At 33.7% G+C, this 26,130-nt stretch overlaps 1 protein-coding gene across 19 annotated transcripts in view; it reads left to right on the top strand.

The window, feature by feature from the left end:
* Nucleotides 1-26,130, top strand: part of BAZ2B (bromodomain adjacent to zinc finger domain 2B) — a 313,348-nt gene that overhangs the window by 230,886 nt on the left and 56,332 nt on the right. For 11 of the 19 annotated variants that reach the window (XM_059394021.1, XM_059394019.1, XM_059394012.1 and 8 more), the window contains 10 exons: nucleotides 97-189; nucleotides 306-367; nucleotides 5,110-5,175; nucleotides 6,847-6,912; nucleotides 8,266-8,310; nucleotides 8,554-8,586; nucleotides 9,831-9,896; nucleotides 21,594-21,734; nucleotides 24,017-24,271; nucleotides 25,498-25,712. In XM_059394021.1, the coding sequence (XP_059250004.1) occupies nucleotides 97-189; nucleotides 306-367; nucleotides 5,110-5,175; nucleotides 6,847-6,912; nucleotides 8,266-8,310; nucleotides 8,554-8,586; nucleotides 9,831-9,896; nucleotides 21,594-21,734; nucleotides 24,017-24,271; nucleotides 25,498-25,712 (1,042 nt within the window). The remainder of the gene's footprint in view (nucleotides 1-96; nucleotides 190-305; nucleotides 368-5,109; nucleotides 5,176-6,846; nucleotides 6,913-8,265; nucleotides 8,311-8,553; nucleotides 8,587-9,830; nucleotides 9,897-21,593; nucleotides 21,735-24,016; nucleotides 24,272-25,497; nucleotides 25,713-26,130) is intronic. The other 8 variants (XM_059394020.1, XM_059394022.1, XM_059394016.1 and 5 more) reach the window with 2 other exon arrangements.

The following is a 26,130-nucleotide window of genomic DNA, read 5'->3' as shown; positions in this document are numbered from 1 at the left end:
AATTTTGTCCTTCATAATGATATCAGTTTCACACAGTTATTGGTTAGCAGTTATGTTAAGTTGTTAATAATATTCCTTGAAATTTGTGTGTTTCAGAAATAGCCAGACAAGCAGCGCAAATAAAGCTTTTGAGAAAACTTCAAAAGCAGGAACAGGCTCGGGTTGCCAAAGAAGCTAAAAAACAACAAGGTGGGTGATTTAAATGAAAACATAAACATGAAGAGTTAAGTATTGGGAAATTCATAAGAAGTTTCTTCTCTTGATTCCTTTGCTGATGATATCTGTGCTTTGGTTTTTCACCATAGCAATAATGGCTGCTGAGGAGAAGAGAAAGCAAAAAGAACAAATAAAGATTATGAAACAACAGGTACGTTTATGAGTTGGGACTGATTTTTAAAACACAAGTGTTATGTTGGGGCTCTATTGGTATATGTATATATGTACATTTTATTTCAGAAATAACAGTATTTCACATTAATGTTATGTATCTTATAAAGTTGTCCTCTTGCATTAGTTAAAATACATCTCATCTTTTTAAAGATTTTATTTATTTGAGAGAGAGGGAGAGAAAGAAAGAGCATGTGCAAGCAGAAGGAGAGAGAGAAGCAGGCTCCCTGATGAGCAGGGAGCCCAATGCAGGACCCAGGACCCTGGAATCCTGACCTGAGCAGAGGTCAGATGCTTAACTGACTGAGCCACCCAGGTGTCCCTAAAATTCACCTCATTTTTTAACAAAGTCTTCTACTTCTAAATTTTTAGAGATTACCAAATCTCTAATTTACCAAAAGTAAATCTAAGTATTTTTAATATCCTGATAGAGTTTGAGTTTAAGTGGCCATCTTGAATAGCTTTCAAACTTTTTAAAGTAGTGTACCAGTAAATGAAGGTTATTGCTTAAATGCTCATATTTTAGTAAGAAAAGCTTGTTGTTATGAAACACAAAATATGAGTAAAAAGTCAAACTCAAGTTATATAGAATTGGGTTTGTCCCCATTGCTTCTGAGCACTTAAAAAAATTACTACTGCAGAAAAACAAGAAAGCACTATTTCAGCATATCCAGTATTCTATCTTATGTCTACAGTATCTCTCCCCTTTGTAGTTTTCAAGATTAAGTATAGTTAAATGAAGTGATATTTAAATTTTCATAGATAAAGCATTACATGACAAGATATTCAACTTCATTTAAGGTGGGAGTGTGTGAACTACTCTGTCATCTCCACATCTTCACATAACCATTAAAGGAGAAAGGCAAATGGGGAAACTACAATTTGTTTAAAATTTTTAACAGCAAGTACTTTTTTCTGAGTATGAAGCAAAGTAAATTATGTTATTATATAAATACCTGCTAAATAAATGTGTTGGGCTGGATTTGATGATCTCCAAGGTTCCTCCCAGTATTGGTTAGGGCAGTGGAATTAGGGAGAGTTGATATGGAAGGAGGAGCCAGAACTTAGTCTATGGTCAGGGAGCTGAGAATTTAATATGGTCTCTGCTGCTTAAGATTTTTGTAACCTTAGATTAGTTACTTAGCCTCTGTGTCTCTGTTTCCATCATGGTAAAGAAAAGAACTGCATTAGCTAACAATTAAATGAGATCATGAATGTAAAATGTCTACCACAATGCCTGGCACAAAACAAATGCTCACTTTTTAGAAGATATAAAACACCAAACACCATACACCATACACCAAACTGTATGGTGTAGTCCTTTACTGTAATTTAATATGGTTAATTGGAAATTTGAATTCTTTCCTTGGTTTGTTGATTGTAACTGCTAAAGACACTGTAAGATTGATTTAAAAATACATAGTCTCATTACTACATTTATTCAAATATTATATACCACATATTACATATATATGTAAAAATAGTTTATATTTCCTTTTAAGTGAAATACTATTTTTTTTATGGCTTATCCTATTTCCTGATGGCTAGAGACCCATCAAATCCCATCTGCACTAAGTTCAGCTTTGTGATCCTAAGCTCTTGAAGTGGCTGCACCCTAAGCCTACATAGTTTTTGCTGCTCATCAAAAAAGCACTGGGGTCCCAAGTTCCCAGCAACATTAATACAAATGAACTGATATTAGATATCCATCAAGACATTTGTCTGAGGCGAGTCTCATAATACCATTTGCCTTATCTCTTGTTGCTAACAAAGTGAATCAACCCTAGCATAGGTTTACTCACACAGTCAGTTATACAATGCCTATTTTATTTTATTTTTTTTTTTTTAAGATTTTATTTATTTATTTGACAGAGAGAAATCACAAGTAGATGGAGAGGCAGGCAGAGAGAGAGAGGGAAGCAGGCTCTCTGCTCAGCAGAGAGCCCGATGTGGGACTCGATCCCAGGACTCTGAGATCATGACCTGAGCCGAAGGCAGCGGCTTAACCCACTGAGCCACCCAGGCGCCCCAACAATGCCTATTTTAAAGTCAGCACTAGGGGTGCCCGGGTGGCTCAGTGGGTTAAGCCTCTGCCTTTGGCTCAGGTCATGATCCCAGGGTCCTGGGATCGAGCCCTGCATCGGGCTCCCTGTTCAGTGGGGAGCCTGCTTCCTCCTCTCTCTCTCTGCCACCTGCCTTCCTTGCCTACTTGTGATCTCTGTCTGTCAAATAAATAAATAAAATCTTTAAAAAAAAAAAATAAATAAAGTCAGCACTAGATCTGGGATAAAATAGTAGCATGTGCTTCTCATCCTCTGGATTTTTTTTTTTTTTTAAGATTTTATTTATTTATTTATTTATTTGACAGAGATCACAAGTAGACACAGAGGCAGGCAGAGAGAGAGGAGGAAGCAAGCTACCTGCTGAGCAGAGAGCCTAATGTGGGGCTCAATCCCAGGACCCTGAGATCATGACCTGAGCCGAAGGCAGAGGCTTTAACCCTCTGAGCCAACCAGGCGCCCCTGGATTATTTTTTTCCACCTAGTAGACCCAAAATATCACCATATAGTCCTCAAAGCAATTTTCTGGAGGCTTGCAGAATCGTTATTATGAAGTAAAAGGAACAAAAGCATTGAAATCTGACCAGCTCTTCTCTGTATTTAGTATTTGAATTTAGGCAAATATTTACCCTCCAGGAACTTCAATTTTTCTCTTAGGTTTAAAAAAAAAAAAAAGAAAAATTCAACTCAATTAAGATATTTTATGTTCAGTGCTTAGGTACTCAATATTATAAGGTGTCTCAGTATTATAATTTATAAAAAAAGATTTATCTCTACTAATATTAATGACAGCACTATGAAATATATGTACCTATATATGAATCACTTGGACAGCCAAGATGAAATTCTAACTGAGTATACTTAAACCCAAGATTCCATACTTATCTCTGTGCTTAAGAGAATAATGAAAGACTTTTGTTGACTTGAGAACATACCACCTTATAACCTTATGATTAACAAAAGCAAAAAATTAAATCACAAGTAGGCTTTATGTAGGTCTCAAGTTCTAATCTAAATAAAGATATCAAATGTGGATCAAGAACAGCCTTCTCTAAGATTTAGAAATGAAATAAAAGGTACACTTGGGTTTTTATGTTTGGCAAGCTATAATTAATATTCAGAACCAAGTAGGATCACCAAAAGCAAAATTATAGAATGGGTGCAGTCTTCTAAAATCATAATAGTAATTTCAGAAATATCATTTTCCTGCAGTAGAACCCTAGAAGGAATCAATAACAGTGTGGTGGGGGGAGGAATATTGTTAAAAATATTATAGCATAGCTTTGGGGCACCTGGGTGGCTCAGTGGGTTAAGCCGCTGCCTTCGGCTCGGGTCATGATCTCAGGGTCCTGGGATCGAGTCCCACGTCGGGCTCTCTGCTCAGCAGGGAGCCTGCTTCTCTCTCTCTCTCTGCCTGCCTCTCTGTCTACTTGTGATCTCTCTGTCAAATAAATAAATAAATTAATTAATTTTAAAAAAATATTATAGCATAGCTTCAAAAGGTACACTAGCATCTGGAGATTGCAGTAGGGATTGTAATAGAAAGCAGTATAAAATATGTTGGTTCTAGAATTCCTAGGATAAGTGCAATTTGCAAGTAGAACAATTTGGCTATTAAATTATGTATTCTCATCAGTGCCAATTTGGGAACTTCAAAGGGATTTATGAACATGAAATTGTTAACAGTGTGCTTAATAGCATATTGCATAAATTTAAAAATCACATGTAAAGTTCTTATCAAACTTTACATTATCATTAAATTCTGAAACAATAAACTAGTATGTTAAATTTAGACAATGTAAACAACTAATATGTCATACGAATCATTCCTGAGAATTTTAAATTATAATTAATCCATTTTATTTATTTTATTTATTCATTCATTTATTTATTTGAGAGTGAGAGCACTAGCTGAAGGGCAGGACAGAGAGAAAGGAAGAGGGAAAAGGAGTCTCCCCACTGAGCAGGGATCACTACCTGAGTGTAAGGCAGACACTTGACCAACTGAGTCACAAAGGAGCCCCAATAATTAATCCATTTTAAGTAATGTTAGATTACTTCTAGATTTGGCTTATTGTAGTAATTTAAAGTAATGTCATGTTATCATGTTACTCACCATGTGAAATAAAAAATTACGTTATTGTTAATTGTTAATAATCTATTACAATTATATGGTACTATATACTTTTTTAAGCATTTTAATTTCATCGTAACGTAGTGAGTAAAGAGCAAACACTTGTCCCTATTTTATACAAGAGTCGTTATTTATTCAAGATCATGCAATGAATGTCAGTAACTCAGGACTAGTCTTAGGTTTTCTGACTCCTGAGGTACTACTTTTTCCTATTATTCTGACCTATATTTATCTCAGATTAAATATTAGTTATACTTGCATACAGGTTAAATCATTTTAATTACCTTGCTTACCTGGTTTCTATATCCTTATTTAGCATTACAAATTGTTTTGAGAAATTTTATGAAATCATATTAATTTGAGACATGAATGTATATATGATATTAAGCTAACTCATTGAGTTTTATATCCAGCATGGGCAACATTTGGTAAATGTGTACTTATATCTTAAATCATATGATTCCACCTAAATACTTTTCACCTATATATTTAGTTTATTGTCTTCAATTATCATTATTTTTTCTACAGGAAAAAATTAAAAGAATACAACAAATCAGAATGGAGAAAGAACTTCGAGCCCAGCAAATTCTAGAGGTAGAACTCTTAAGTTTGATATAATTAAAGTAATATAGTTTATATCTTAAAGTATATAAAAATAAAAATTTTACCCACATGATCTCTCACTCATACAAATTAATATGTTCATCAGAAATTCTCTTTAAACATAACACATAAAATAAGACCTTATCTGAACCTTACTTAGCAAGCTAATCTAATCCTAACAGTAAAAACACAGAAAATGAGACAAAAGAGGAAAAAAAGGAAACCTCTGAGCAGCCAGTATAGTTGTCAGGAAGTTCCTGTGCTAAAACTCATGTTGTTTACTTTTAGAAAACTCATTAGGACTTATAGTCAGATATTTACTTTCAATTTAGAAATAAAACATTATAAAAGTAAAATTAAATTTTAAATGTAGAAACAGTTTAACTAGCTTGGTTTTCTAGTTTCTAATATATCCCTCTTCCCCTGAAGCTACTGAAATAGGGCTAGAGGACATATATTAACAATAGCAAAAGTAATAGCCAAAAGACAGCAAGGGAAAATGCAGAAAAACTCCACAGCCTGCATATATAGGAATTCAAAAGCCTAGCAAGAGTGTGTAATTTTGTAGTTGAATAGCAAACAATTTTCAATACCTTAATGGCCAATATACATTACTCTATCAAACTGTGTAGTATAATAACTGTTCAGAACAATGGCCCTGAGTCATCAGGAAAAAGCCAAATTGTGCTAACTGTACTATGTCTCAATAGGCATATGTCTCAAAATTGTTTTCATCTAAAACTGTGAAATAAACTTTTAATGATTAAAAATTATTAGAACCTTTCAGCTGTTCAGGAAACCATTGCCATATAAAACAATTCCCTGAAGACTTTAGCTAGCTGAGGTTTTCTGTGTAGAAATATACACATATTTCCTTACCCATTTCAAATTAATTTTAAAACCCCCCAAATAGAAAATATGCCTATCTTAAAGTAAACTGACAATAACTACTGGATAGTTTAAAAACTGCTTGATAATTAAAGACTTGAAGATTATAAAGCTCAAACTTGATAACATGATCTTGGTATTCAAAATATACTTCATGAAATATGTTTACTTAAAAAAAAAAAAAAGCCTTTAACTAAACCACCTTGTATAGCTAGAGAAAATGAGATGTAATGTTTCCTTCCTTTAAATCATCTGAGTAATGGATTTCTTTATCTCAAATTTCAAGTGTTAAAAAAGAATTTCAAATAAAGAGTACATGTGCATTTTAATGTGTTACTGATGTATTCATTAAATGACTTGCTTACCGATAAAAATCCAGTTTCCTACTTTTTCTACACTGATCATGTTTTACTTTTTAAAAATCAGAAAAAAGACAATACATGCCACGAAATCGGCTTTTTGTGATTGATTTTTTAAGTCAAAATGACATCAACACTCAGTTATTTCAGACTTTTAACAGAGATTGGAGAGTAAAACTGACATACTCTTATGCGTTTAAAACCTTTTTGTATATCATAATTCTAATCCATATGTTAAAAATTAAATTAGTATGTTAAATATAATGTTAACTGGGGGAAATTCATAATTGTCTACATATATGTTACATACTGTTTTGTACCTTGTGAGACATGTAGCTCCATTTTCAAGTCTGAGATTATTTTCAAGTTGTAGTGGTGCTTTTGCATGACTTTGAGACCTGTTTTGCATGCACAGGCTAAAAAGAAAAAGAAGGAAGAAGCAGCAAATGCCAAATTATTGGAGGCCGAGAAACGAATAAAGGTTAGTTTAGATGAGAACCAGAGTTTTTATTTTTCAAAAATAAAAACTATGTGATGTTACACCAGTATCAATTATATGAAAAAAGCTCTCCTCAATGTGATTATCTTAAAAAATGTTTAGCGCAGACACAACATGTATATAATTTGTGCTTTTATTGTATGTATATTGTATGTTTGTGTGTTTTTTTTATTTCATTATACAGGTTTTATGTGATGCTTTGAGCTCTTTAAGTAGCAAACATCAAATCAGAAATGCAAACTATTGCATAATACCTGTATATAGTTTTGCTGAATCAGAATAATCTTCCCAAAGCTCTTTTGTGTTGTTGATGTTTATGTTTCAAATTGTGTCCCAAATCTGACTCTCTACTTAGATTATAACTTTGTTAATGTCCAGCAACTGTTTTAGCTATTAGAAAGTGAAGAGCCTACCAAAACAAAAACCTAACTTGAACAAACTGTCACTTGCCAATAATAAAATTAGCCATTGTTAATTATTGTAATGTTTGGTTTTGATTTTCTGACATGAAGCATTGGACCCCCCCAAACCACATACTCACACACACACACACACACTACCCCTCACCTTCCACTTTTTCTCATAATTAATTACTGAAAGAGGGCAGCTTAATGATCCTGCTGGTTTCACAAACAGACACAATTATATACCCTATAAAGCCAGGGAACTGTTAGTTACCTTTTCTACATTGACTTTCTTACTTTTTCTTTAGATTTCTACCCCTTCTCATCACTTATCTAGATTTTTATCTTTATAAGAATATTTACATTGATGACATTTATAGAATTGCTTGCGTTAAGCCCGACCCCATTGGAGTAGTGCCCTGGATTATAGCTGAGCATGAAAATCTTAAACTGACCTCAGTCTGTTATTTTCATTCATAGATAGTGTACAGAAATGATATGGATGCTGTTAAGGTATAAAATAGTGTATTTGGGAATTTATGTTCAAAGTGGAGAGAGTTCTAATCAGCTGGATTTGAGGATTGCTCTATATAATGTATTAAAATAATTTAAAAGATACATGTGTCAATTGTATCTGACCATTTAGCTAGTCAGTTCAGTGAATGTGCCATTGAAATATGCTATTAGGTTATTGAATTTTAAATTTAAATGGCTACTGAATAGGATCCTTGCTACTATCATATAATCTTTCTGTATTAAGTAGAAGCATATGAAATTGCCACTATATAAGTAAAAATTATCAAATATTTGCAATTCCATGTGGTTTGACCTAATGGAAGATTATAGAATCTCAGGAAAGCAGAGTTTAATGCTTGTACTATGTTCTAAATCTTCCCTAAGAATTATATATTAAAAGTTTCATATTTTTAAGGAAAAAGAAATGAGAAGACAACAAGCTGTTCTTCTGAAGCATCAGGTCTGTATACATATAGTTATACAATTGTTGAAATGTATATTTTATAATTTTTCTTAAGTCTATTTTGGGGAAAATCTTCAAAATGTTTTCTTAAAAGTTTCCAATGTAATTCCTGCTTAAGTTTTTCCTTCATCTTATGGTTTATTGCCTTGCTTTGGTATTGGTGTCTTTTGGGGGGTTAAAAATTGGTTTCATGACTCTGTGATTTCTGTTTCATAATGTTGTGCCAACTCTTTCTACCAGGAGTTGGAGAGGCATAGACTAGATATGGTATGGGTATGTTTATTTTTGTACATCTAACACCGCATTGTGATTTGGTTGTGATATGGTTGTCATAGCAATGCATAAAGTGTAGCACTGGCTGCTGTCATATTACATACTGCTGCATGGCTTTACAGCACAGTGCATTGCATACATCTGCTTGTCTGTCTATAAAGAAGTATGATACATCTCCAAGATTTCTAATCGAATTGTGCAAGCCTTACATAAGGCTGCCATCTAAAAATTTACATTACTGATGTCACAATGAGAGTTGGATCACTATACAATTAGATACGATAATGACCCATATTCTCCCATCATTCTAGGTGCAAAACTGCCATTGAATACAATGGGAATTTTGAGTTAGGTTGATGAGAGAATATGAAATATATTCTGGTTTTAAAGACAAAATTTGAGAAACAATTTTAGAAATATCCCTTTGGGGGGACCAAATACATTTAAACAAAAAGAATTCATTAGATATAACTGTAATTCTTAAATTTTAAAATAAAATGAAATTATTAAAACTTGTGCTTACCTTATTTTCATACTGTGCCTTTTAGATTCCATTTATTAGCCTCTGATGCAGCTTTTACAGTCTTAAATAGCGCATCAAGTGGCAGACATCAGTAAATAGGAGTATCCCATTTCATTGGTGTTGGTATGTGAACCACGACTAGTTTGACTAAATTGGTATAAGAACTTAAAAAAAAAATCTAATTTGTTGGTGGCCTATTGAATTTGCAAAATGATAGTGTACTTGAAATAAAAACAACTTAATTCTAAAACCATGAAGTGAAAGTGGTTATAAATCAATTTCTGTCTAAGAACTTAAGATCTAACTAAACCTTAAGATCTAAACTAAACCTTTAGTTTAATTGGCCTATAGTACATATTTGTGGTTTTTCTAATAGCAGATGTAAGGTAACTGACCTGTTCCAGCCAACCATTATGCTTTTTGTTCTGCCAGCTTTTGAAGGAGCATCACAACTGACCATAAGTAAATCTTGTATGCTTCTGTTTACACTGTCTCCATGTTCATTGCTTTACCTTTTTGCTTTTGATTGTTCTTGTATTTGCTTTCTAAACCTGAACTAAAACATGCACAGACTGGCCATTCTTGTCTTATATTTAGTATTTACTGTGACTTGTCTATAAATGCTAAACATGCTATACTGAGTTTTGTTTTGTTTTGTTTTTCCATTTCAAAATCATACTATTAATTACAATTATTTTCCTAATTTTATCTGGCCTAATAGGAACGAGAGAGGAGGAGACAACATATGATGCTTATGAAAGCTATGGAAGCTCGTAAAAAAGCAGAAGTAAGTCCATGTTTCTAAGAAAAGTACTAGTATTTTTTCCTAAAGCATTGGTTTTTCTAAATATAAATTCTTCATAGTGTAGGTTTGTCATGGTTTATTGGCTTTCCAAAGCAAGCCAAATATTAAAGATTAGAACATAAAAGAATGTAGGAAGGATTCCAATCTATGTGTTAATTTTCTTGGCTGAGATTTTAATTATCTTTTTTTAATGTAGTGAATGGCATTTGCTTGGATAAAAGTAGTTATTTATTACTGTAACCAGAGTTTCACAAAACTAATATTAGAGCATGCCTAAACAAGTCCTGTGTGTCCTAACTGAAACACCAGTCAATCCATCCATGGACTTTTGCCTTCAGAATTAATTACTCTTTACTGTTCTGTGTAAAATTGCACTTAAGTACTTTCCTTAGGATAGACTTTAACAGATCATTCAGAATAAGGAAATTATTGAAATAAGTCAAAATGAGCTTATTTGGAATGTAAAAGAAAGCAATTAAAGGTTAAATATATATATAACAAAGTAATGCATTCTGTATTAAAATAGTTGAATAGAGTTATGGCCATGATATCCAGGGCTTCGGAGTGTGAGAGACTAAGAATTTCTGTGCTGACTCTTCAGACTCAACTTGCTTTACCTCTTCAGGCCTGACTCACTTTCTTTTCTTCCTTCCTTTTTTCCTTCTTCTTTCCTTCCTTCCTTCCTTCCTTCCCTCTTCTCCTTCTGTTTTTTTGTTTCAAGTTTTTAATTTAAATGCTGGTTAAAGTTTATTTCTTCTTTTAAATTGAGATAATGGTACCTACCTTTTAGGATTATAAGATTATCAACTGAGATAAACATTTAGTAAGAGAATTAAAAATAACAGTTTGGTCTGGAAGTTTGAGAGAGCTGAATTTCAGTATTTTTGCCTCAGCTGTGGCTTAAATCTATCATTATAGATTTCTAATGCAGAGAGACAATAAGTATATTGTTTAGGAACCTGGACATTGTAATTTTTTTACCTGGATTTGAATTCTAGTTTCATTGCTCTTCAGCTGTGTGACCTTAGGCAAGTTATTTCACCTGTCTGTGATTCAAATATTTCATCTATAAAATAGAGATAACAGTTTCTATTTCATTTTGTAGTAATGATTAAATGGGTGTACATCTGTATGAGTGTATGTGTAAAGTTTTTGGAACAAAACGTAGCACCACACAGTGCTTAATAGTTCCTTATCACTCTCCATGTGATTGCTGTGTAGAGTGGGCCTACCAAGATGCATAGCCAGGTTGGGAACTACTAACACAGATTACCTCTAATTAGCCTCTTCCAGCAATCACTTCTTTTTTTTTTTTTTTTTAAAGATTTTATTTATTTATTTGAGAGAGAGACAGTGAGAGAGAGCATGAGCAAGGAGAAAGTCAGAGGGAGAAGCAGACTCCCCGTGGAGCTGGGAGCCCGATGCGGGACTCGATCCCGGAACTCCGGGATCATGACCTGAGCCGAAGACAGTCGTCCAACCAACTGAGCCACCCAGGCATCCCGAGCAATCACTTCTTGTGACTCTCCTAAATTTCATGGAAGTTTTGCCTTAACATTTTTCTTACTCTCTTTTCTTCCAAACCTGTTAATTATCCAGGCCCATTGACAGCTTTTACACCTAATGTAACCTAATGTAATGTGAGTCTATGAATTTATAACTGTAATCTCTGAAAAATGACAAGTAGAGAAAGACAGACAACAAATTCTGAGAATTGGAGTGGCTGCTATCGCTGTTCCTTTCTAAAAGCAGTGTGGCAGTGGAAAGAGTAGGAAAGGGAGTAATTAAAAGCGCACCCTAATTTCCTCCAATCTGGAGGATAGAAACTGAAGAACATCTCAGGAAAAGGACCTAGAAAATTTTGCAAGAGATAAGTTCCTCTCTACCAAGTGTACTTCTTTCTAGAGGGCTAAAAAAGAACAGGAGCATGCCATTCCAATTTTTCCTGATGGGAAGAAAAGCTAAAGAAAGGCAGAATAATGACAGTAATGCAGAACATTATCTCCAGATATATTTGAATTTAGTAGAAGAGGAGAACCCAAGAGTAAGAGTAAGATCATCAAAGAGAGTGAATGCCCAGATTAAAAGGTGCCCAAAAGGCCCAAAAGGCATGATCTCTTCCATTGGTTTTACATATCTCCTGTTGCCTGGGAAGAGAGTGGGAAAAGCTGCTAAAGTGAGGAGAACAAGATCTGGTTTGAGTGAAAGATAGCAGCCACAGGATAAATGAAGGTAATTAAAATTAAACATTCTAAGAATCCATGAAAGACCAAGAGCACCTTTCATGGAAAAAAAGATTTACCTTTGACTAGATAAAGCAAATCAGGTACATTGGTTCCAGTAAAACTTGGAAAGGAATATGAGAAACCAAGTACAGCTTTCCCTCTCCTATCTCATTCCTCCTCAGAAAAAAGAAACATGAGTAACATACATAGTATTCACACTTCTGTCTGAAGTACTTAGAAAAATAATAGTATCGCGGAGGGCACGTATTGCACGGAGCACTGGGTGTGGTGCATAAACAATGAGCTTTGGAACACTGAAAAAAAAGTAAAATTTTAAGAAATTTTTTAAAATAAAAATAAGCATTAGATAAGGTGAAAAAGAACTAAAAATGAAAGCACCTATATTAGGGCAATACACATTCTGGACTGGGCTGCTCACGTCAAGCCTAAGTAATTTGGAAAGGAATGTCAAGGCAACCATGCCAAACTATTAAAAAAAAGAGAGAGAGAGAGAGAAATGTGCATATATATATATGTATATATATATATATATATATATATATATAAAGTATATAATTATTATGCTATATATGTATTAATAAAATGAAGCGTAATAATTTAAGGAACCTCCTTCCCTTGTTTGCATTCTTATTTTCCTAAGCACTCCCTATGTGTTCTCCACAGAGCAGCCAGAGTGATTCACTTTTCAGAAAGTGAACCAGGTTACATCTTAACACTAACCAGTAGCTTCTTACTGAAGTTGTAGTAAAGTCTAAATGCCTCACCGTCACAAAGCAGTCCCACATGCACTGACCTCTGCCTCTCACTTCAACTTTACCTCATACGATTTGTCTCTTAAGTACTGCATTACAGTCATTTTGGGGTTTTTTTATTATCCTAAACAAAGGGTCTTTACCATTGCTGCTCTTCCACCAAATATTCAAGTGATTCCTATTTGTTGTTTATTTATAGATCAAATGTTAACTTGTCTAAGAGGCCTTCCAAGAACACCTAATTTTGCCTTTTTTATACCCCACCTTTGGAACTCCATTCCATCATCTTAATTATTTTACAGTTGTTTATGGTCTGCTTCCTCACAGGATGTAAGATCTTTGAGGACAGGAATCTTGTCTGTCTTGTGTATCACTGTAGAGCCAGGGATACAGTTGGACCTTAGAAAATTGTAGTTGAATGAATAAATAAATAAATGAATGAGTTAAAATGCAATGGCAGTTAAACAAATTGGTGATAAAAATATCATTAAAGAATGAGTACATTATTATGTTTTCTACCTATATAATTTTATTTATGTAACAATAGAAACTTTTATTTTACCCTAGATGGTTCTCTTAGAGTTAGACATTCAGGAAACTATTATTTAAAATGAAATATGTCACAAATAATCCTTTATTGGAATGTTTAAGAGAACCCCATAGGTAAAACTGAGCTCTTAAAATATTATCCTCTGATAACTGTAGACTTGTGAACAAGACTAGATAATTTTACCATATTTACATAATTTTACTTCTTAAACTACTATTTTGCACACAGCATTGGATTAGATACTACAGAAAAAACAAAAATAATGATTTTTTTTATTATATCAGAGATAAAAATTTATAGTATAAACAGTTAGACAGTAATTAGGCATATGTTTTTACTGGCAACACAAAACTTTAACCAGATCTTTACATCAATGTGCCACCTCTGTGAATATTAACAAAATATTTCTATATGTACTTGTCCATTTCCTTATTATTACTTAACATGCAAAAGATATAACTAGTAATGCCAATAATGGGCATATATTGGCTTCATATTCTATGTCCTATTACCATATATTTTTTTCTGTTATTAACTATTAAAAAAACAAACTTTATTGTAAAGTTATAGCCATATGATACCTAGGCAGGGCCAACTAAAAATTCTGAACTGGCCAATATATAAAAACCTTGATTCTAGCTTTCAGTACCTTCAACATTTTATGATTAGATTGTGAAAAAAAACAGAGAAGATAAACAAAAATGTTCTGAATAATATTTAAAGAACTAATGAGGTTAAAAAAATAAATTGCTTCACCTTGTTAATTAAAAATCTCTGATAACATCTGAAATTATTCCAAGAACCTCCCCATAACCATCAAAGTAAGATGGTAACACAAACATCACTTTTATGTTACTCTGTGTACACTACACTGATCTTACTTTTTGATTTAGATTAACTCAATAAATTTTTACTAAAATAATCCCAATTTCTGTAGTTCTTCCATTATATAAATTTATAATTAGTGGGGCACCTGGGTTAAGTTGGTTAAGCATCTTTTCAGTTCAGGTCATGATCCCAGGGTCCTGGGATTGGGGGCATGGGGGCGTGCATCAGATTCCCTACTCAGCAGGGAGTCTTCTTCCTCTCCTTCTGCCCTTCCCTCCTTGCTCATTGTGTCTCCCCCACCCCATAAATAAATAAAAACCTTTTTTAAAAACCCTATAATTAGTAAGAATATTCAGACTTACATAAATTACCTTACTTGTTATTACTCTCTTAGTAGTTTTAAAGGATCACTGCTATATCATCATAGTTCATAAATATTTTCATAAGAAAATGTAAGAAAGAATAGTTAATCTCGTGAACAAAAAAGGTTTATTTCCTAGTATAATTCAAGTATAATATGAGACACATCTGCTTTCATTATTACTAAGCACTAGAAACAGGTTGGTTAAAGCAGTGTGAAAAAGTAGCTCAAAATCTCCTCTTTCATTTAGAAGAACTTTAAACCACACCAGTCACAAATTTATAACCACTTTACTCATATTAACTGAATAATCAACCAGAGTGATCGTCAAGAGTCTTTTATATGTCTCCCTCCAAGGATCAATAAACTATAAAAGATTGTTAAATATGCAGCTATCACAGAAGATTGTGTCAGCACTTTAGGAGACAGAACCATAAAATAAAAGAGAGTAGCTCAGGTTTCAGAAGCCATCTAATAAACAATTTGAAAGCAGAAAAAATATGTAACCCTCCCCATCCATGATTCAAGTCATGAGTCTATTTTATAATCCTATATTTATATTAGTTACTAGTTAGTGAATAATGAAAATAAGTAGAATTGCACACATAGGTGGTTTTGTTTAAACCCATTGTTCAATTGAAGACATGGTAAATATACTTCTCTGGCATGCTTGTATATTGTATTTATGCAATGTACTTATAATGCACTTTAATTTTAAAGTTAAATAGTCTAAAAACAAATATAAAATGATTTTATATTAGCTATATGATAAGATGTTAAATGTCCTATAAACAAAGTCAATTTTTAAAGGATTATTATCAATTTAATTTAGGTATATTAAAATCTCTGATTCAATCTGACTCAGGAATTACTAACAATTTTAATTTTAACTTGGAACACATTTATAGAAGCTATTCTACAGAGTATTAGATACATAATCTAAAGTACAGACTTCTGTAATACCTTGGGGGATTTTGAGAAAATATAATAACTGGGAGGTTTTATTCTTTTTAAATATTATACCTATAAAATAAAATTTCTATTAAAATATAAAACATAATGGTCTCTCTCTTTATCATGTGATTCATAATTTTAAAATTTGTTTAAACTTAATTTTCATATTTTAAATGAAAAAATAGTCCCTTTAGAAAAAATTACCCTGATTGTTCTATTCATATTCAGTGTTACCATAAAACAGTAACTGTTAATCTTTATGTCTGTCTTCTTTAAATGGCTTGTATTATTAATCTTATTTATACTTGCAGTCTTCCTATACCCTGAGGTAAACCTGTGTCTCTTAAATTATATTTATGTCTTTGAAATTTAAGTACAAGTTGCTGTCAAAAGAAATGTATTCCCCTAATTATTCCCAAAACAAACACCTCAGAGACCTAGTAGAATCATAAAAAGCAAAAAAATAAGGCATCTTTGCAACATTGTCTCTTAAAAAATGTCTTGTTTTGCAGTCTGATAAGTTGTAAAAGTTTACAATAACAGGCCATTCTACCACATTCATTGTTTGGTTTTTAAACTTCTATGGCTCTAAAATAGAGTAAATTTATTTCATACATTTATTATTGTGCTATAGATTTCTGGAAATATGGTCATTTATGCCTTGAGAGTCCCTAAGGTAGTCTTTTTGTGTGAGTAAAAAACTGATTTTGAAATTGTTACCCTATGTATTTTGGGCTGTTTAGGATAATCTAAATTTAATCCATTTGTTATAAAAAGGTGTTTCAACTTTGAAATAAAATGTAAATGATTTCTTAACTAAAATATTAGTAATATTTTGATATGGAAAATTCCATTACTGTAATTAAGATGATTAAAAATATTTTATTATAAATGACATATTCTGAGAATTCATTTACTTCAAGAATTTCTACATCTAGAAAACTGGAAGGTATGAGGGGGATGAAGGCCAAAAAAAATTAAGAGGAGGCATACTAATTGATTGCCATTATTGACAGTCAATCTAAAAAATAATCAGGAGCTGTATTTTGTAGTTATTTGTAGGCAATGTAAGTTATTGCCCTGAAATTTAACCATTGTTAGTATAAAATACGTTTTAACATTCCTTTCATATTATAATAGGTTTCATAAGTCCTCTCTGGTACATCAAAGTTTTATTGTGAGTTGACCTTACAGACCCAGAAAGTTCCATTGTGAAATCCTAGTATTTGACTTGGCAACAAAACACATTATTATAGGGGTGTCTGAGTGGCTCAGTCAGTTGGGTTTCCACTCTTGGTTTCAGCTTAGGTCATGATCTCAGGGTCATGGGATTGACCCCTGTTTTGGCTCTACACTGATCTCAGAGTCTGCTCTCTTCCTCTCCTTCTGCCCCTCCCCCAGCTCATGCACATGCACACATATACTCTCATTCTAAGTTAATTAATTAAATCTTTAAGAAGCCATAATATTATAGAAATTAAGTGTAGGATGAAGCATAGTAACTTGTCAAGAGAAGGCTTAGGTATGAGGTTCTTGGATGGCTTGGATGGCTTGGATGGCTTGGATGGTTAAGCATCTGCCTTGGGCTCAGATCGTGATTTCCAGTCCTGGAATCGAGTCCCAATTCGGGCTCCCAACGCAGTGCGTAGTTTGCCTCTCCCCATGCTTGTACTCTGTCTCTCTCCCTTTCAAATGATAAAATCTTTTTAAAAAGCGGGGGCGGTGTTGGGGCACCTGGGTGGCTCAGTGGGTTAAAGCCTCTGCCTTCGGCTCAGGTCATGATCCCAGGGTCCTAGGATGGAGCCCCACATTGGCTCTCTGCTCAGCGGGGAGCCTGCTTCCCTTCCTCTCTCTCTGCCTGACTCACTGCCTGCTTGTGATCTCTGTCTGTCAAATAAATAAATAAATAAAATCTTTTTAAAAGGGGGGGTGCTTATGTGAAAAGTTGGTAAATATTGCTCTTTCAAACAGTATACCAAGTCTAGAAGAGAGAATACTACACAAGTTTAAACATCTTCAAATTTGGCCTAAAATAGCACTGCCACTTTAAACTTGAATTTCTGGAAAAAATTATCAGATAATAAGTCTATTTAATTTTAGTATGGGGACAGTGTATTTGTAAGCACATCAAATCATAGTGTATGAAATTAAAATGATTAAGAAATTAAAATTAACAAGGTTGGAGTAGATGTGGGAAATATATTTTAGATATTTTAAAATTCCCAAATATAATTTGAATATTATTAATAATTGTATTAAACTCTGCTTTTGGCTACAAGGTTTGTGTATAATTGAAAATAGAAGACATCAATTATGTCTGTCCACAGAATGAAATATAAAAAGTTGAGAAAAAAATCAGCTATTGAATATGTTTAATGACTGGTACAAACGTTAACCTATTGTTATTTATATGGCATTTGTGGAATTAATCATTCAGCAAATGAATACTTAAATAATTTTTATATGCCTAGGCACACCAAATATTTCTGTTAAAGATATATGACAACTATTGTAGTTGGAGATAAGAACAGCATTGAGACCAGTGGGAGAGGAAAGTTTAACTGATATAAGCTTGATAGAGAGAAAAATAAGATCATTAAAAACTTCCTTGAAGTGTCTGGCAAATTGTACTGCTAGGAATTGAACTTGTTCCATAAAGAAAGAGGTGAATACATTTGTTCCTCTGACCTCTAAAAGCTTACAGTAAAGTGGAAGAGATCAACTTTAGACAAATAAATGTCCCACAGTACAATAAATAATATAACAAGTTATATGGAAGCTTAGAAAAAGAGAGAGATATTAAAATGCTTGAAACACTTAGGAGAAGAATAAAAGAAGGCTTTATTTCTGTGTTAAGGAAGAGAGGTTCTGCATTTCAGGCAGAGGAAATGGCATATACAAAGGTACCGTGTTGTAACTCAATATGACCTGTGGGCAGAGAGGAAGAAGGGGCAAAGAGGGGGTTAATCAGTTTTTGCCATGTGTATGACCCTGTCTTGGCTTTGTTGCTTTTCTCCGCCACCTCTTTGTTGTCTGTACTCCCCGTCTTCCCGTTTCCCTCCTTGTCCTTTTTCGTCATCTTCATCATCATCTAAGCAATGCCTCAACTGTCTTCTTAACACAGGTGTATCACACAATGTGATGGATCATGGGAAATACTTTGATAATCATGACATATGAGACAAAATCTTGTGTGGGGCTAGATTGTGACTTTCTTTATGTACCATTTTAATATTGGTTGATTGTTGAGGGGACCCAGAAGCTCTCGTTCTTTGAGAGTTAGTTACCTTGTTTTATACAGTTCATTAAATAAATTAGTGAGTAAACTCATCAAATTTACTACATTTAGAGACCTCATGTTTCCTTCGAAGTATACCTAATATTTCAAGACAAGAATGGTTGCTTGTCTTTAAGTAATAAAGGTCCTAAAAATTTCTAAGATTTCTTGGAAATCTCCATTTTATCCTAAAAAAATTGATGTCATTTTACTCTCCATGCCATATTATAACCATGCTTTTAACTGGAAAAAATATTGCCTATCACTAGCTAAAAATGGTATCCAAGAATATAAGCCATATTTACCTCATGACATTAAATGCACTCTAACTCACTGTTTGTATATCAGTGAAGTATTATGTACCCCCAGATTGCCATCAAAGTGAAGTTGGCGCAGTGAAGAGAGCATTAGTGTCACAATATCTTTTCTCTCTTTCTGAAAAGAAATGGCAACCATTTTCAACAGTTTTAGTGAGTAATAGTCTCAATATTTTTGGTTATTATTATAATGAACATCGTTAAGAATTCCGAGTTAGTCCTATATGGTAGAAAAATTTACACCAGTTACTTCGAAATCTATAAGAGACATTTGTTTTTTCTGTTGGTGATTGTGATTCATTATTCTGGTCAGTGACCAAAATATTTTCTCTTTCTTGGAAAAATTCTTAGAGTAACATTCATGTATTTATAAATTAAAAATCCAATTCTGGGGAAAAAATGTTCTACCAATGATAGTTTTGTTTGAAAATCTATACTGCATTGTAGGAATGTTGCATGTTAATTGTGTATATTTTATGTCATTAGACCCTCAGAAACTGCTTTTAGTTTATAATCAATAAGATTAATTGTAGCACTTTTTTGATGTCAGTAGTCTCACAATAGAGCTTCTGAATCATTTTCCTCCCTAATGTCTGTATGAATCAGTAACCCAGAAATTTAGAGGTTGTATAAAAATAAGCAGTGATGTGAGCATATCATGTAAAAAGGCTCTCATGACCTGACGTCTGGCTCTGTATCATAATATTCAGCAACTAGTCAACCTGCAACCTCCACTCCACTCTTGACACTAGTAGCAATTTCTTAAATACACTGTGCTTTCTCTACTCTGCCTGGAATATCCTCTCCTCTGTGTCTCCCCTGTGGCATGCCCTCCCACAGCAGTTAGGATGCTGTCTTAGCCATAGTAATGAAACAGGGATAGCTAGAATATGGGCAAAAATGCTAGTGTGTGTGTGTGTGTGTGTGTGTGTGTGTGTGTGTACAACAAAGCAATGAGTGCAATGTTAAAATTATAGGTAGAGAAATTGGTACTGGGAGGAAGTGGTAGTGTTTAAATAAGATTAAGGTGGAGTACTGACCTTCCTGCTTGGAGTGCACCAATATAAGGAGGTGAGGAAACAAGGTGTTCATCAGGAATAGCGAATAGCTTGACTAAATCTACAAAGAATACAAAACTGGGAGATAAGATTAAAAAAGAGAGAGAGAGAGAGGGAGAGAGTCTTGAATTCGGAAGTAAGGAGTTGGACTTTATTTTGATAAAAATAAAGAAAATTGAAAGATTTTCAGTTAATGAAGAGACATGTCCAGCTTTATAAAAGTAAACCCATCATTCGGGACGCCTGGGTGGCTCAGTCAGTTAAGCCGCTGCCTTTGGCTCAGGTCATGATCTTAGGGTCCTGGGATTGAGTCCCCCATCGGGCTTCTTGCTCGGCAGGAAGCCTGCTTCTCTCTCTGCCTCTGCCTGCCACTCTGCCTGCTTGTGTGCATGCGCTCTCTCTCTCTCTCTCTGACAAATAAATAAATAAATAAAATCTTTTTTAAAATTTAAAAAAAAATTTTAAAAAAGTAAGCCCATCATTAATGTGTCAAATGTGTGAGGTAATAGGTTAGAACAGCCGATGATTTCACTGTTATTTCTCATCTGAGTAAGAATTGTATTTGAGGTCTGGCAATAAAGTACTGACACTAATATATCGTAGAAAATTTTGACTTCTTCCAACAGAATGTTGTCCCCTTCAACAGGGAGACAGGACAACTATTTTCATCTTGCTGCCATTACAGAAAATATTTTTTGAATGCTTTTGTAATTGCCTTCAGAATCCATTTTATATATATGTTGTTTATAGTGGTAATAGTTGATTATATAGTTGATATATCAGAATCATTTTATATATATGTTGTTTATAGTGGTAAATAGTATTTTAGGTTCATCACAGACTAGTTAATTGTAAGAACTACTTTTGCAAATTCAAGCATGTTGTTTCTTTCCACTTTCATGCTGTAAATCTTCCCTTGCCTTTTGGATGGAGTTACACAAAAATTTGTGTTAATACTAAGCTAACTGTATTTTATAAATATTTAATTACCCATGTGCATTTTATATATCTGCTCTTGTTAATAAGTATTTTATTCTCATCTTGTAACCTGGGGAAGGATTGAATAAATTTTGAACAATGGAATAATCTGAGTTGAATCTAATATTGATAATACAAACACACACACAATCATAAGGTTATTTTAAAATTCAAAGGGTGAAAATAAGTCATTGTTTCTATGTATGTTTCTATGTTTCTAAGTCTATTCCTAAATCTCTTAAGAGAATTCTGTTCATGGAAATAATAGCCTTTTGATAACTTTTTAAAATTTTAACTGGAGGTTTTTCAAACACATACAATGATTAAAGAGACTTTTGGACTTGATTTTCTTTTTAAGGAAAAAGAACGGTTGAAACAAGAAAAACGTGATGAGAAAAGATTAAATAAAGAACGTAAACTAGAGCAACGAAGATTAGAATTAGAAATGGCAAAGGAACTAAAGAAGCCTAATGAAGATATGTGCTTAGCAGACCAAAAGGTAATTTATCATGTGAAACATTTCATTAATAACTTTAATTTTTCCTGTGTCTCACCTGATTCCTTTGCCGGAGTTGCCATTACAAAAGCCTTTCATTTTTAACCAGAGCAGTGGGTTTCCAAGTCAAGGTCTGTCTGCCTTTCCTGGACAGCCACCAATAAACCTCTTTAGAGCTCCTATGCCAATAATGGTACTGTTTAATACATAAGTGGAGCACTGTAAACCTTTTTAAATTGAAGTAGAAATACTGAGGAAATCTGCAAAGATGAATTAGAAAAGTGGATAGAATTTCTATATGCCATTTGGTTCCTCCCAGGCATTTAGGTACAGAAAACTCTAATTCCATACCACATACCTATAGGTATTTAAAGAAGTGAAGATTTATAATCTACAACTTCCTTCAGTGCTTTAGTGATCGTAACTAACTTTTCTTGAGTGTGTTTATTACATGCCGGGCACTATGCTAAGGGCTTTCAGTGAATTCTCTCATTTAATCCTCACCATAGTCCTGGGGAACTGATATTTATGCCCATTTACAGATGGGAAAACTGAGACACAAAGAGATTGAGGAACTTGCCCAGTATTACACTGCTAATAAGTGGCAACGTGGATTAAGTCTCCGGTTTGTTAAATTCTAGAGTCCATACTGTTTATCATCTTGAAAGCCAAGAAGTATATCCAACCAACGTACTTCATATGTGTTTTCCCTTCCATCGTGCTTCACAGATATGTAATGTGGCTAAAATATATAAAAGTAGAAATTTGGAAAGAGCCAAATAATATTGGTATCTGGCATGATTTCATATACTTACAAGTAGAAATATTTTATGTTTGACTCTAAGAAAATGGTATTTCTAGAAAACTATATTGATGCTTCATATTATCTCTATGATACTATCTCAACAATATATTATTATACTTGATAAATAGCATTTATATTTACTTATAAGTCATATTCATCTGTAATACAAATAATGAGTGTCTCTTAATCTGTGTAAGCTCTTTTCTAAAGTACTTAAGGCAAACTTTTAGTACTCCAGTGAGGATTTAATTATATTAATATTCTATTTAGTTACTTAGCATAAATGCTTTTAAATGCAAATGAAAGTATAATGCCAGTTTTAGTCAATTGGATGTTTAAAATGAGCCTAGAAAGGGCATATATGTAAGTTAACACACTTATTAAAGCCTTATAGTGAGTAAATACTTTTTAATTCTAAATGAGCTTTATTTCCTTGCATCTTTTATTTTTATTTAAATCCATATGCACTGTATCAATATATGTTCATTTTAAGCCTTATTTTTATTAGCTTTGTTGTATACATTTTTAGAGTCATGGAAATGTCTGCGTATGATAGCGTTCAGGAAAAGTCTCTGAATTAAATGGTTTTCAAATGGAACATAAAAGATTTGTATGGTATCAGCTATTATCCATAGTTCTGTGTTTCCATATAATATTGTAGGAAAAGTATTTGGTTAGTTATTTCAGTAAGTGAAGGGTAGGAGAACATTTTTGGACAAGACAATTCAGAGAAATAGAAGTATTTACAAGTCACATTTCTTTCCACAAAGTTTAAGATACAATTATTAAATCCCATTCATGTAGAAAAAAGATTTTTAATTTAGATTACCTATTTACTTAATTTTTTAAATGTTTATGACAACTAGTACTATAGTTCAGCCATTGAAATGTTAATATGTAAACATATTTGAGAAGGAGCAAAAGAGACAGCTTTCTAATTTTGATATTGAAACTCAGTATTAATGCTTTGCTATGTACAGGAAACCTAAAGGCTGTTAGTTGCAGTATAACTGGGTTCTTGATAGGGTCATGGGTTCTGATCATGTTGACCGAGTAATTTGTCCACATTCATTAGCCAAAAATGCACTGTGCCCAACCAAACAGCCCTCTGATGAACAATGTTAGTTTCTGAGCTCCCCAAGTAGTTTGCGATATAAATTGGTCTCCATCATTAGAAGAAATCAGTACTCTGCTAAGTATGTCCATGGCATGGTATTTTTGAAATGTTCTTATGTTATCTAATTATTGCGCCAGCCATATAAGCCAATTTTTATCAATATGTAAATTAATTAAAATTAGCATTCTCTTTTGCAGAAATCTAAGTTCATGTTGGGTTCAACCAAAATTTTTTGTTGGTTACTTGCATTCGAGAGCTGTCTGTACTTAGTACCATGAGGTTGTAGAAATGCCCCCAGGGAATTTATAATCCAGAGGGAAAATCATGGCTCTAAAATAATTTATTATTTTGTTTTATGTGCAGCCTTTGCCAGAGTTGCCTCGTATTCCAGGACTTGTTCTCTCTGGAAGTACATTTTCAGACTGTCTCATGGTGGTGCAGTTCTTACGAAACTTTGGTAAAGTTTTGGGCTTTGATGTGAATATTGATGTTCCAAACCTGAGTGTTCTTCAAGAGGGATTGCTAAATATAGGGGACAGCATGGGTGAAGTACAAGACTTGCTTGTGAGGCTCCTCTCAGCTGCTGTATGTGATCCAGGTCTAATTACAGGATACAAGGTAAAAAATATATCTATAATTTTTTTTTAAATTTGTACTATCATGGGGCGCCTGGGTGGCTCAGTGGGTTAAGCTGCTGCCTTCGGCTCAGGTCATGATCTCAGGGTCCTGGGATCAGGTCCCGCATCGGGCTCTGCTCAGCAGGAGCCTGCTTCCCTCTCTCTCTCTCTTTCTGCCTGCCTCTCCATCTACTTATGATTTCTCTCTGTCAAATAAATAAATAAAATCTTTAAAAAATAAAAAATAAATAAATAAAAATAAAAATTTGTACTATCAGTGCATTGTTAGCTGGCTTTTAGCATATTAGCAGAAAACTGTATAGACTGATCCAATTTTTCTCTACATGTCTGACCAAGTCAAATGTAGATCAGCTTCAGTTTGTACTTAAATTGGTACAAACCTAGAAAAACCTATTTCATAAAGCCTAAGGAATATAGATCATTCCCAAATTACTATTTTCCTCTAGCTGTCAGCAAAAACCAAATTTAAAGAAATGCCCATATATTAGATTACTATTACCCATGTGATATTATGATTATTATTATGATGATTATTAACATAATTCATGAAGCAGTTAGAACTTATGTGTGCCTTTTGAAATTATACTGTGTTCTCTCTGAATCACTGTGAATAACTGAGGCTAATCAAAGCATCTACAGACCAGCACATTAAGACTCTTAACGCAGATACCCAATAAGTTCGAATTTATTTTAATTTCAACTAAGCTACACATTTTGGTCAGCTTTGCTGTAGATAATATTGTAGAGTGAGAAGCTTCCAGCTGCATCTGCTAATTTCTCTTCCATCTCTCTATTCATTCACTATAGCAGGCAGTGGCACCCATGACATTGAGAGCCAGAGCACAGTAGTCATGTTCTTGAACCTAGCCCCACCACTACTGATAGAATGTCTAGATAAAGCCTGGAGAAGCTTAGGATAGTCTCTATAGTCAAGGAAGGTATGATAGACTATTTCTACCCATGAATTACATACTGTTCTCCCTGCCTAACTTTTAACCAGGGGCTTGAAGAAGGAATAGAAGGATTACAAGTACTTAAAAACTTGACTATCATCTGTTGCCTATTTTTAACTCCACTCCATCAAAAATATGAATAAAGTCCTTGCCAGTAATATCTAGATTATTTAATATCCATATTTTAAAATTGTATTATTTTTAGTCATGAATGGTTATGATCAATACTGATAAAAATGTCAAATTTTTATAGGCCAAAACAGCTCTTGGAGAACATTTGCTGAATGTTGGCGTGAATCGAGACAATGTTTCTGAGATTTTGCAGATTTTTATGGAAGCCCATTGTGGACAAACTGAACTTACTGAAAGCTTAAAAACCAAAGCTTTTCAGGCTCATACTCCAGAACAGAAAGCTTCAGTCTTGGCTTTCCTGATCAATGAACTGGCATGCAGTAAGAGTGTGGTGAGGTAAGCATACACCCAGACCTTTTTGGTGATTGTTTTCTGTTTTGAATTTGTCTAATCACAAAATAATGCAAACTCCTAATAGAACATTTTGAAGTAACAGACTACCACAAAAAAAAAAAAAAAAAATTAAAATTGTACTTGATGGGGCGCCTGGGTTGCTCAGTGGTTTAAAGCCTCTGCCTTCGGCTCAGGTCATGATCCCAGGTCCCGGGATCGAGCCCCACATCGGGATCTCTGCTCAGCAGGGAGGCTGCTTCTTCCTCTTTCTCTCTGCCTGCCTCTCTGCCTACTTGTGATCTCTGTCAAATAAATAAATTTTTAAAAATCTTTAAAAAGGGACGCCTGAGCGGCTCAGTGGGTTAAGCCTCTGCCTTCAGATCAGGTCATGATCTCAGGGTCCTGGGATCGAGTCCCGCAT

The sequence above is a fragment of the Mustela nigripes genome, chromosome 3 (assembly GCF_022355385.1).
Source record: "Mustela nigripes isolate SB6536 chromosome 3, MUSNIG.SB6536, whole genome shotgun sequence".
Lineage (NCBI taxonomy): Eukaryota > Metazoa > Chordata > Mammalia > Carnivora > Mustelidae > Mustela > Mustela nigripes.
Note: the sequence above shows the minus strand (reverse complement) of the source record. Positions and strands in the feature narration are given on the sequence as shown.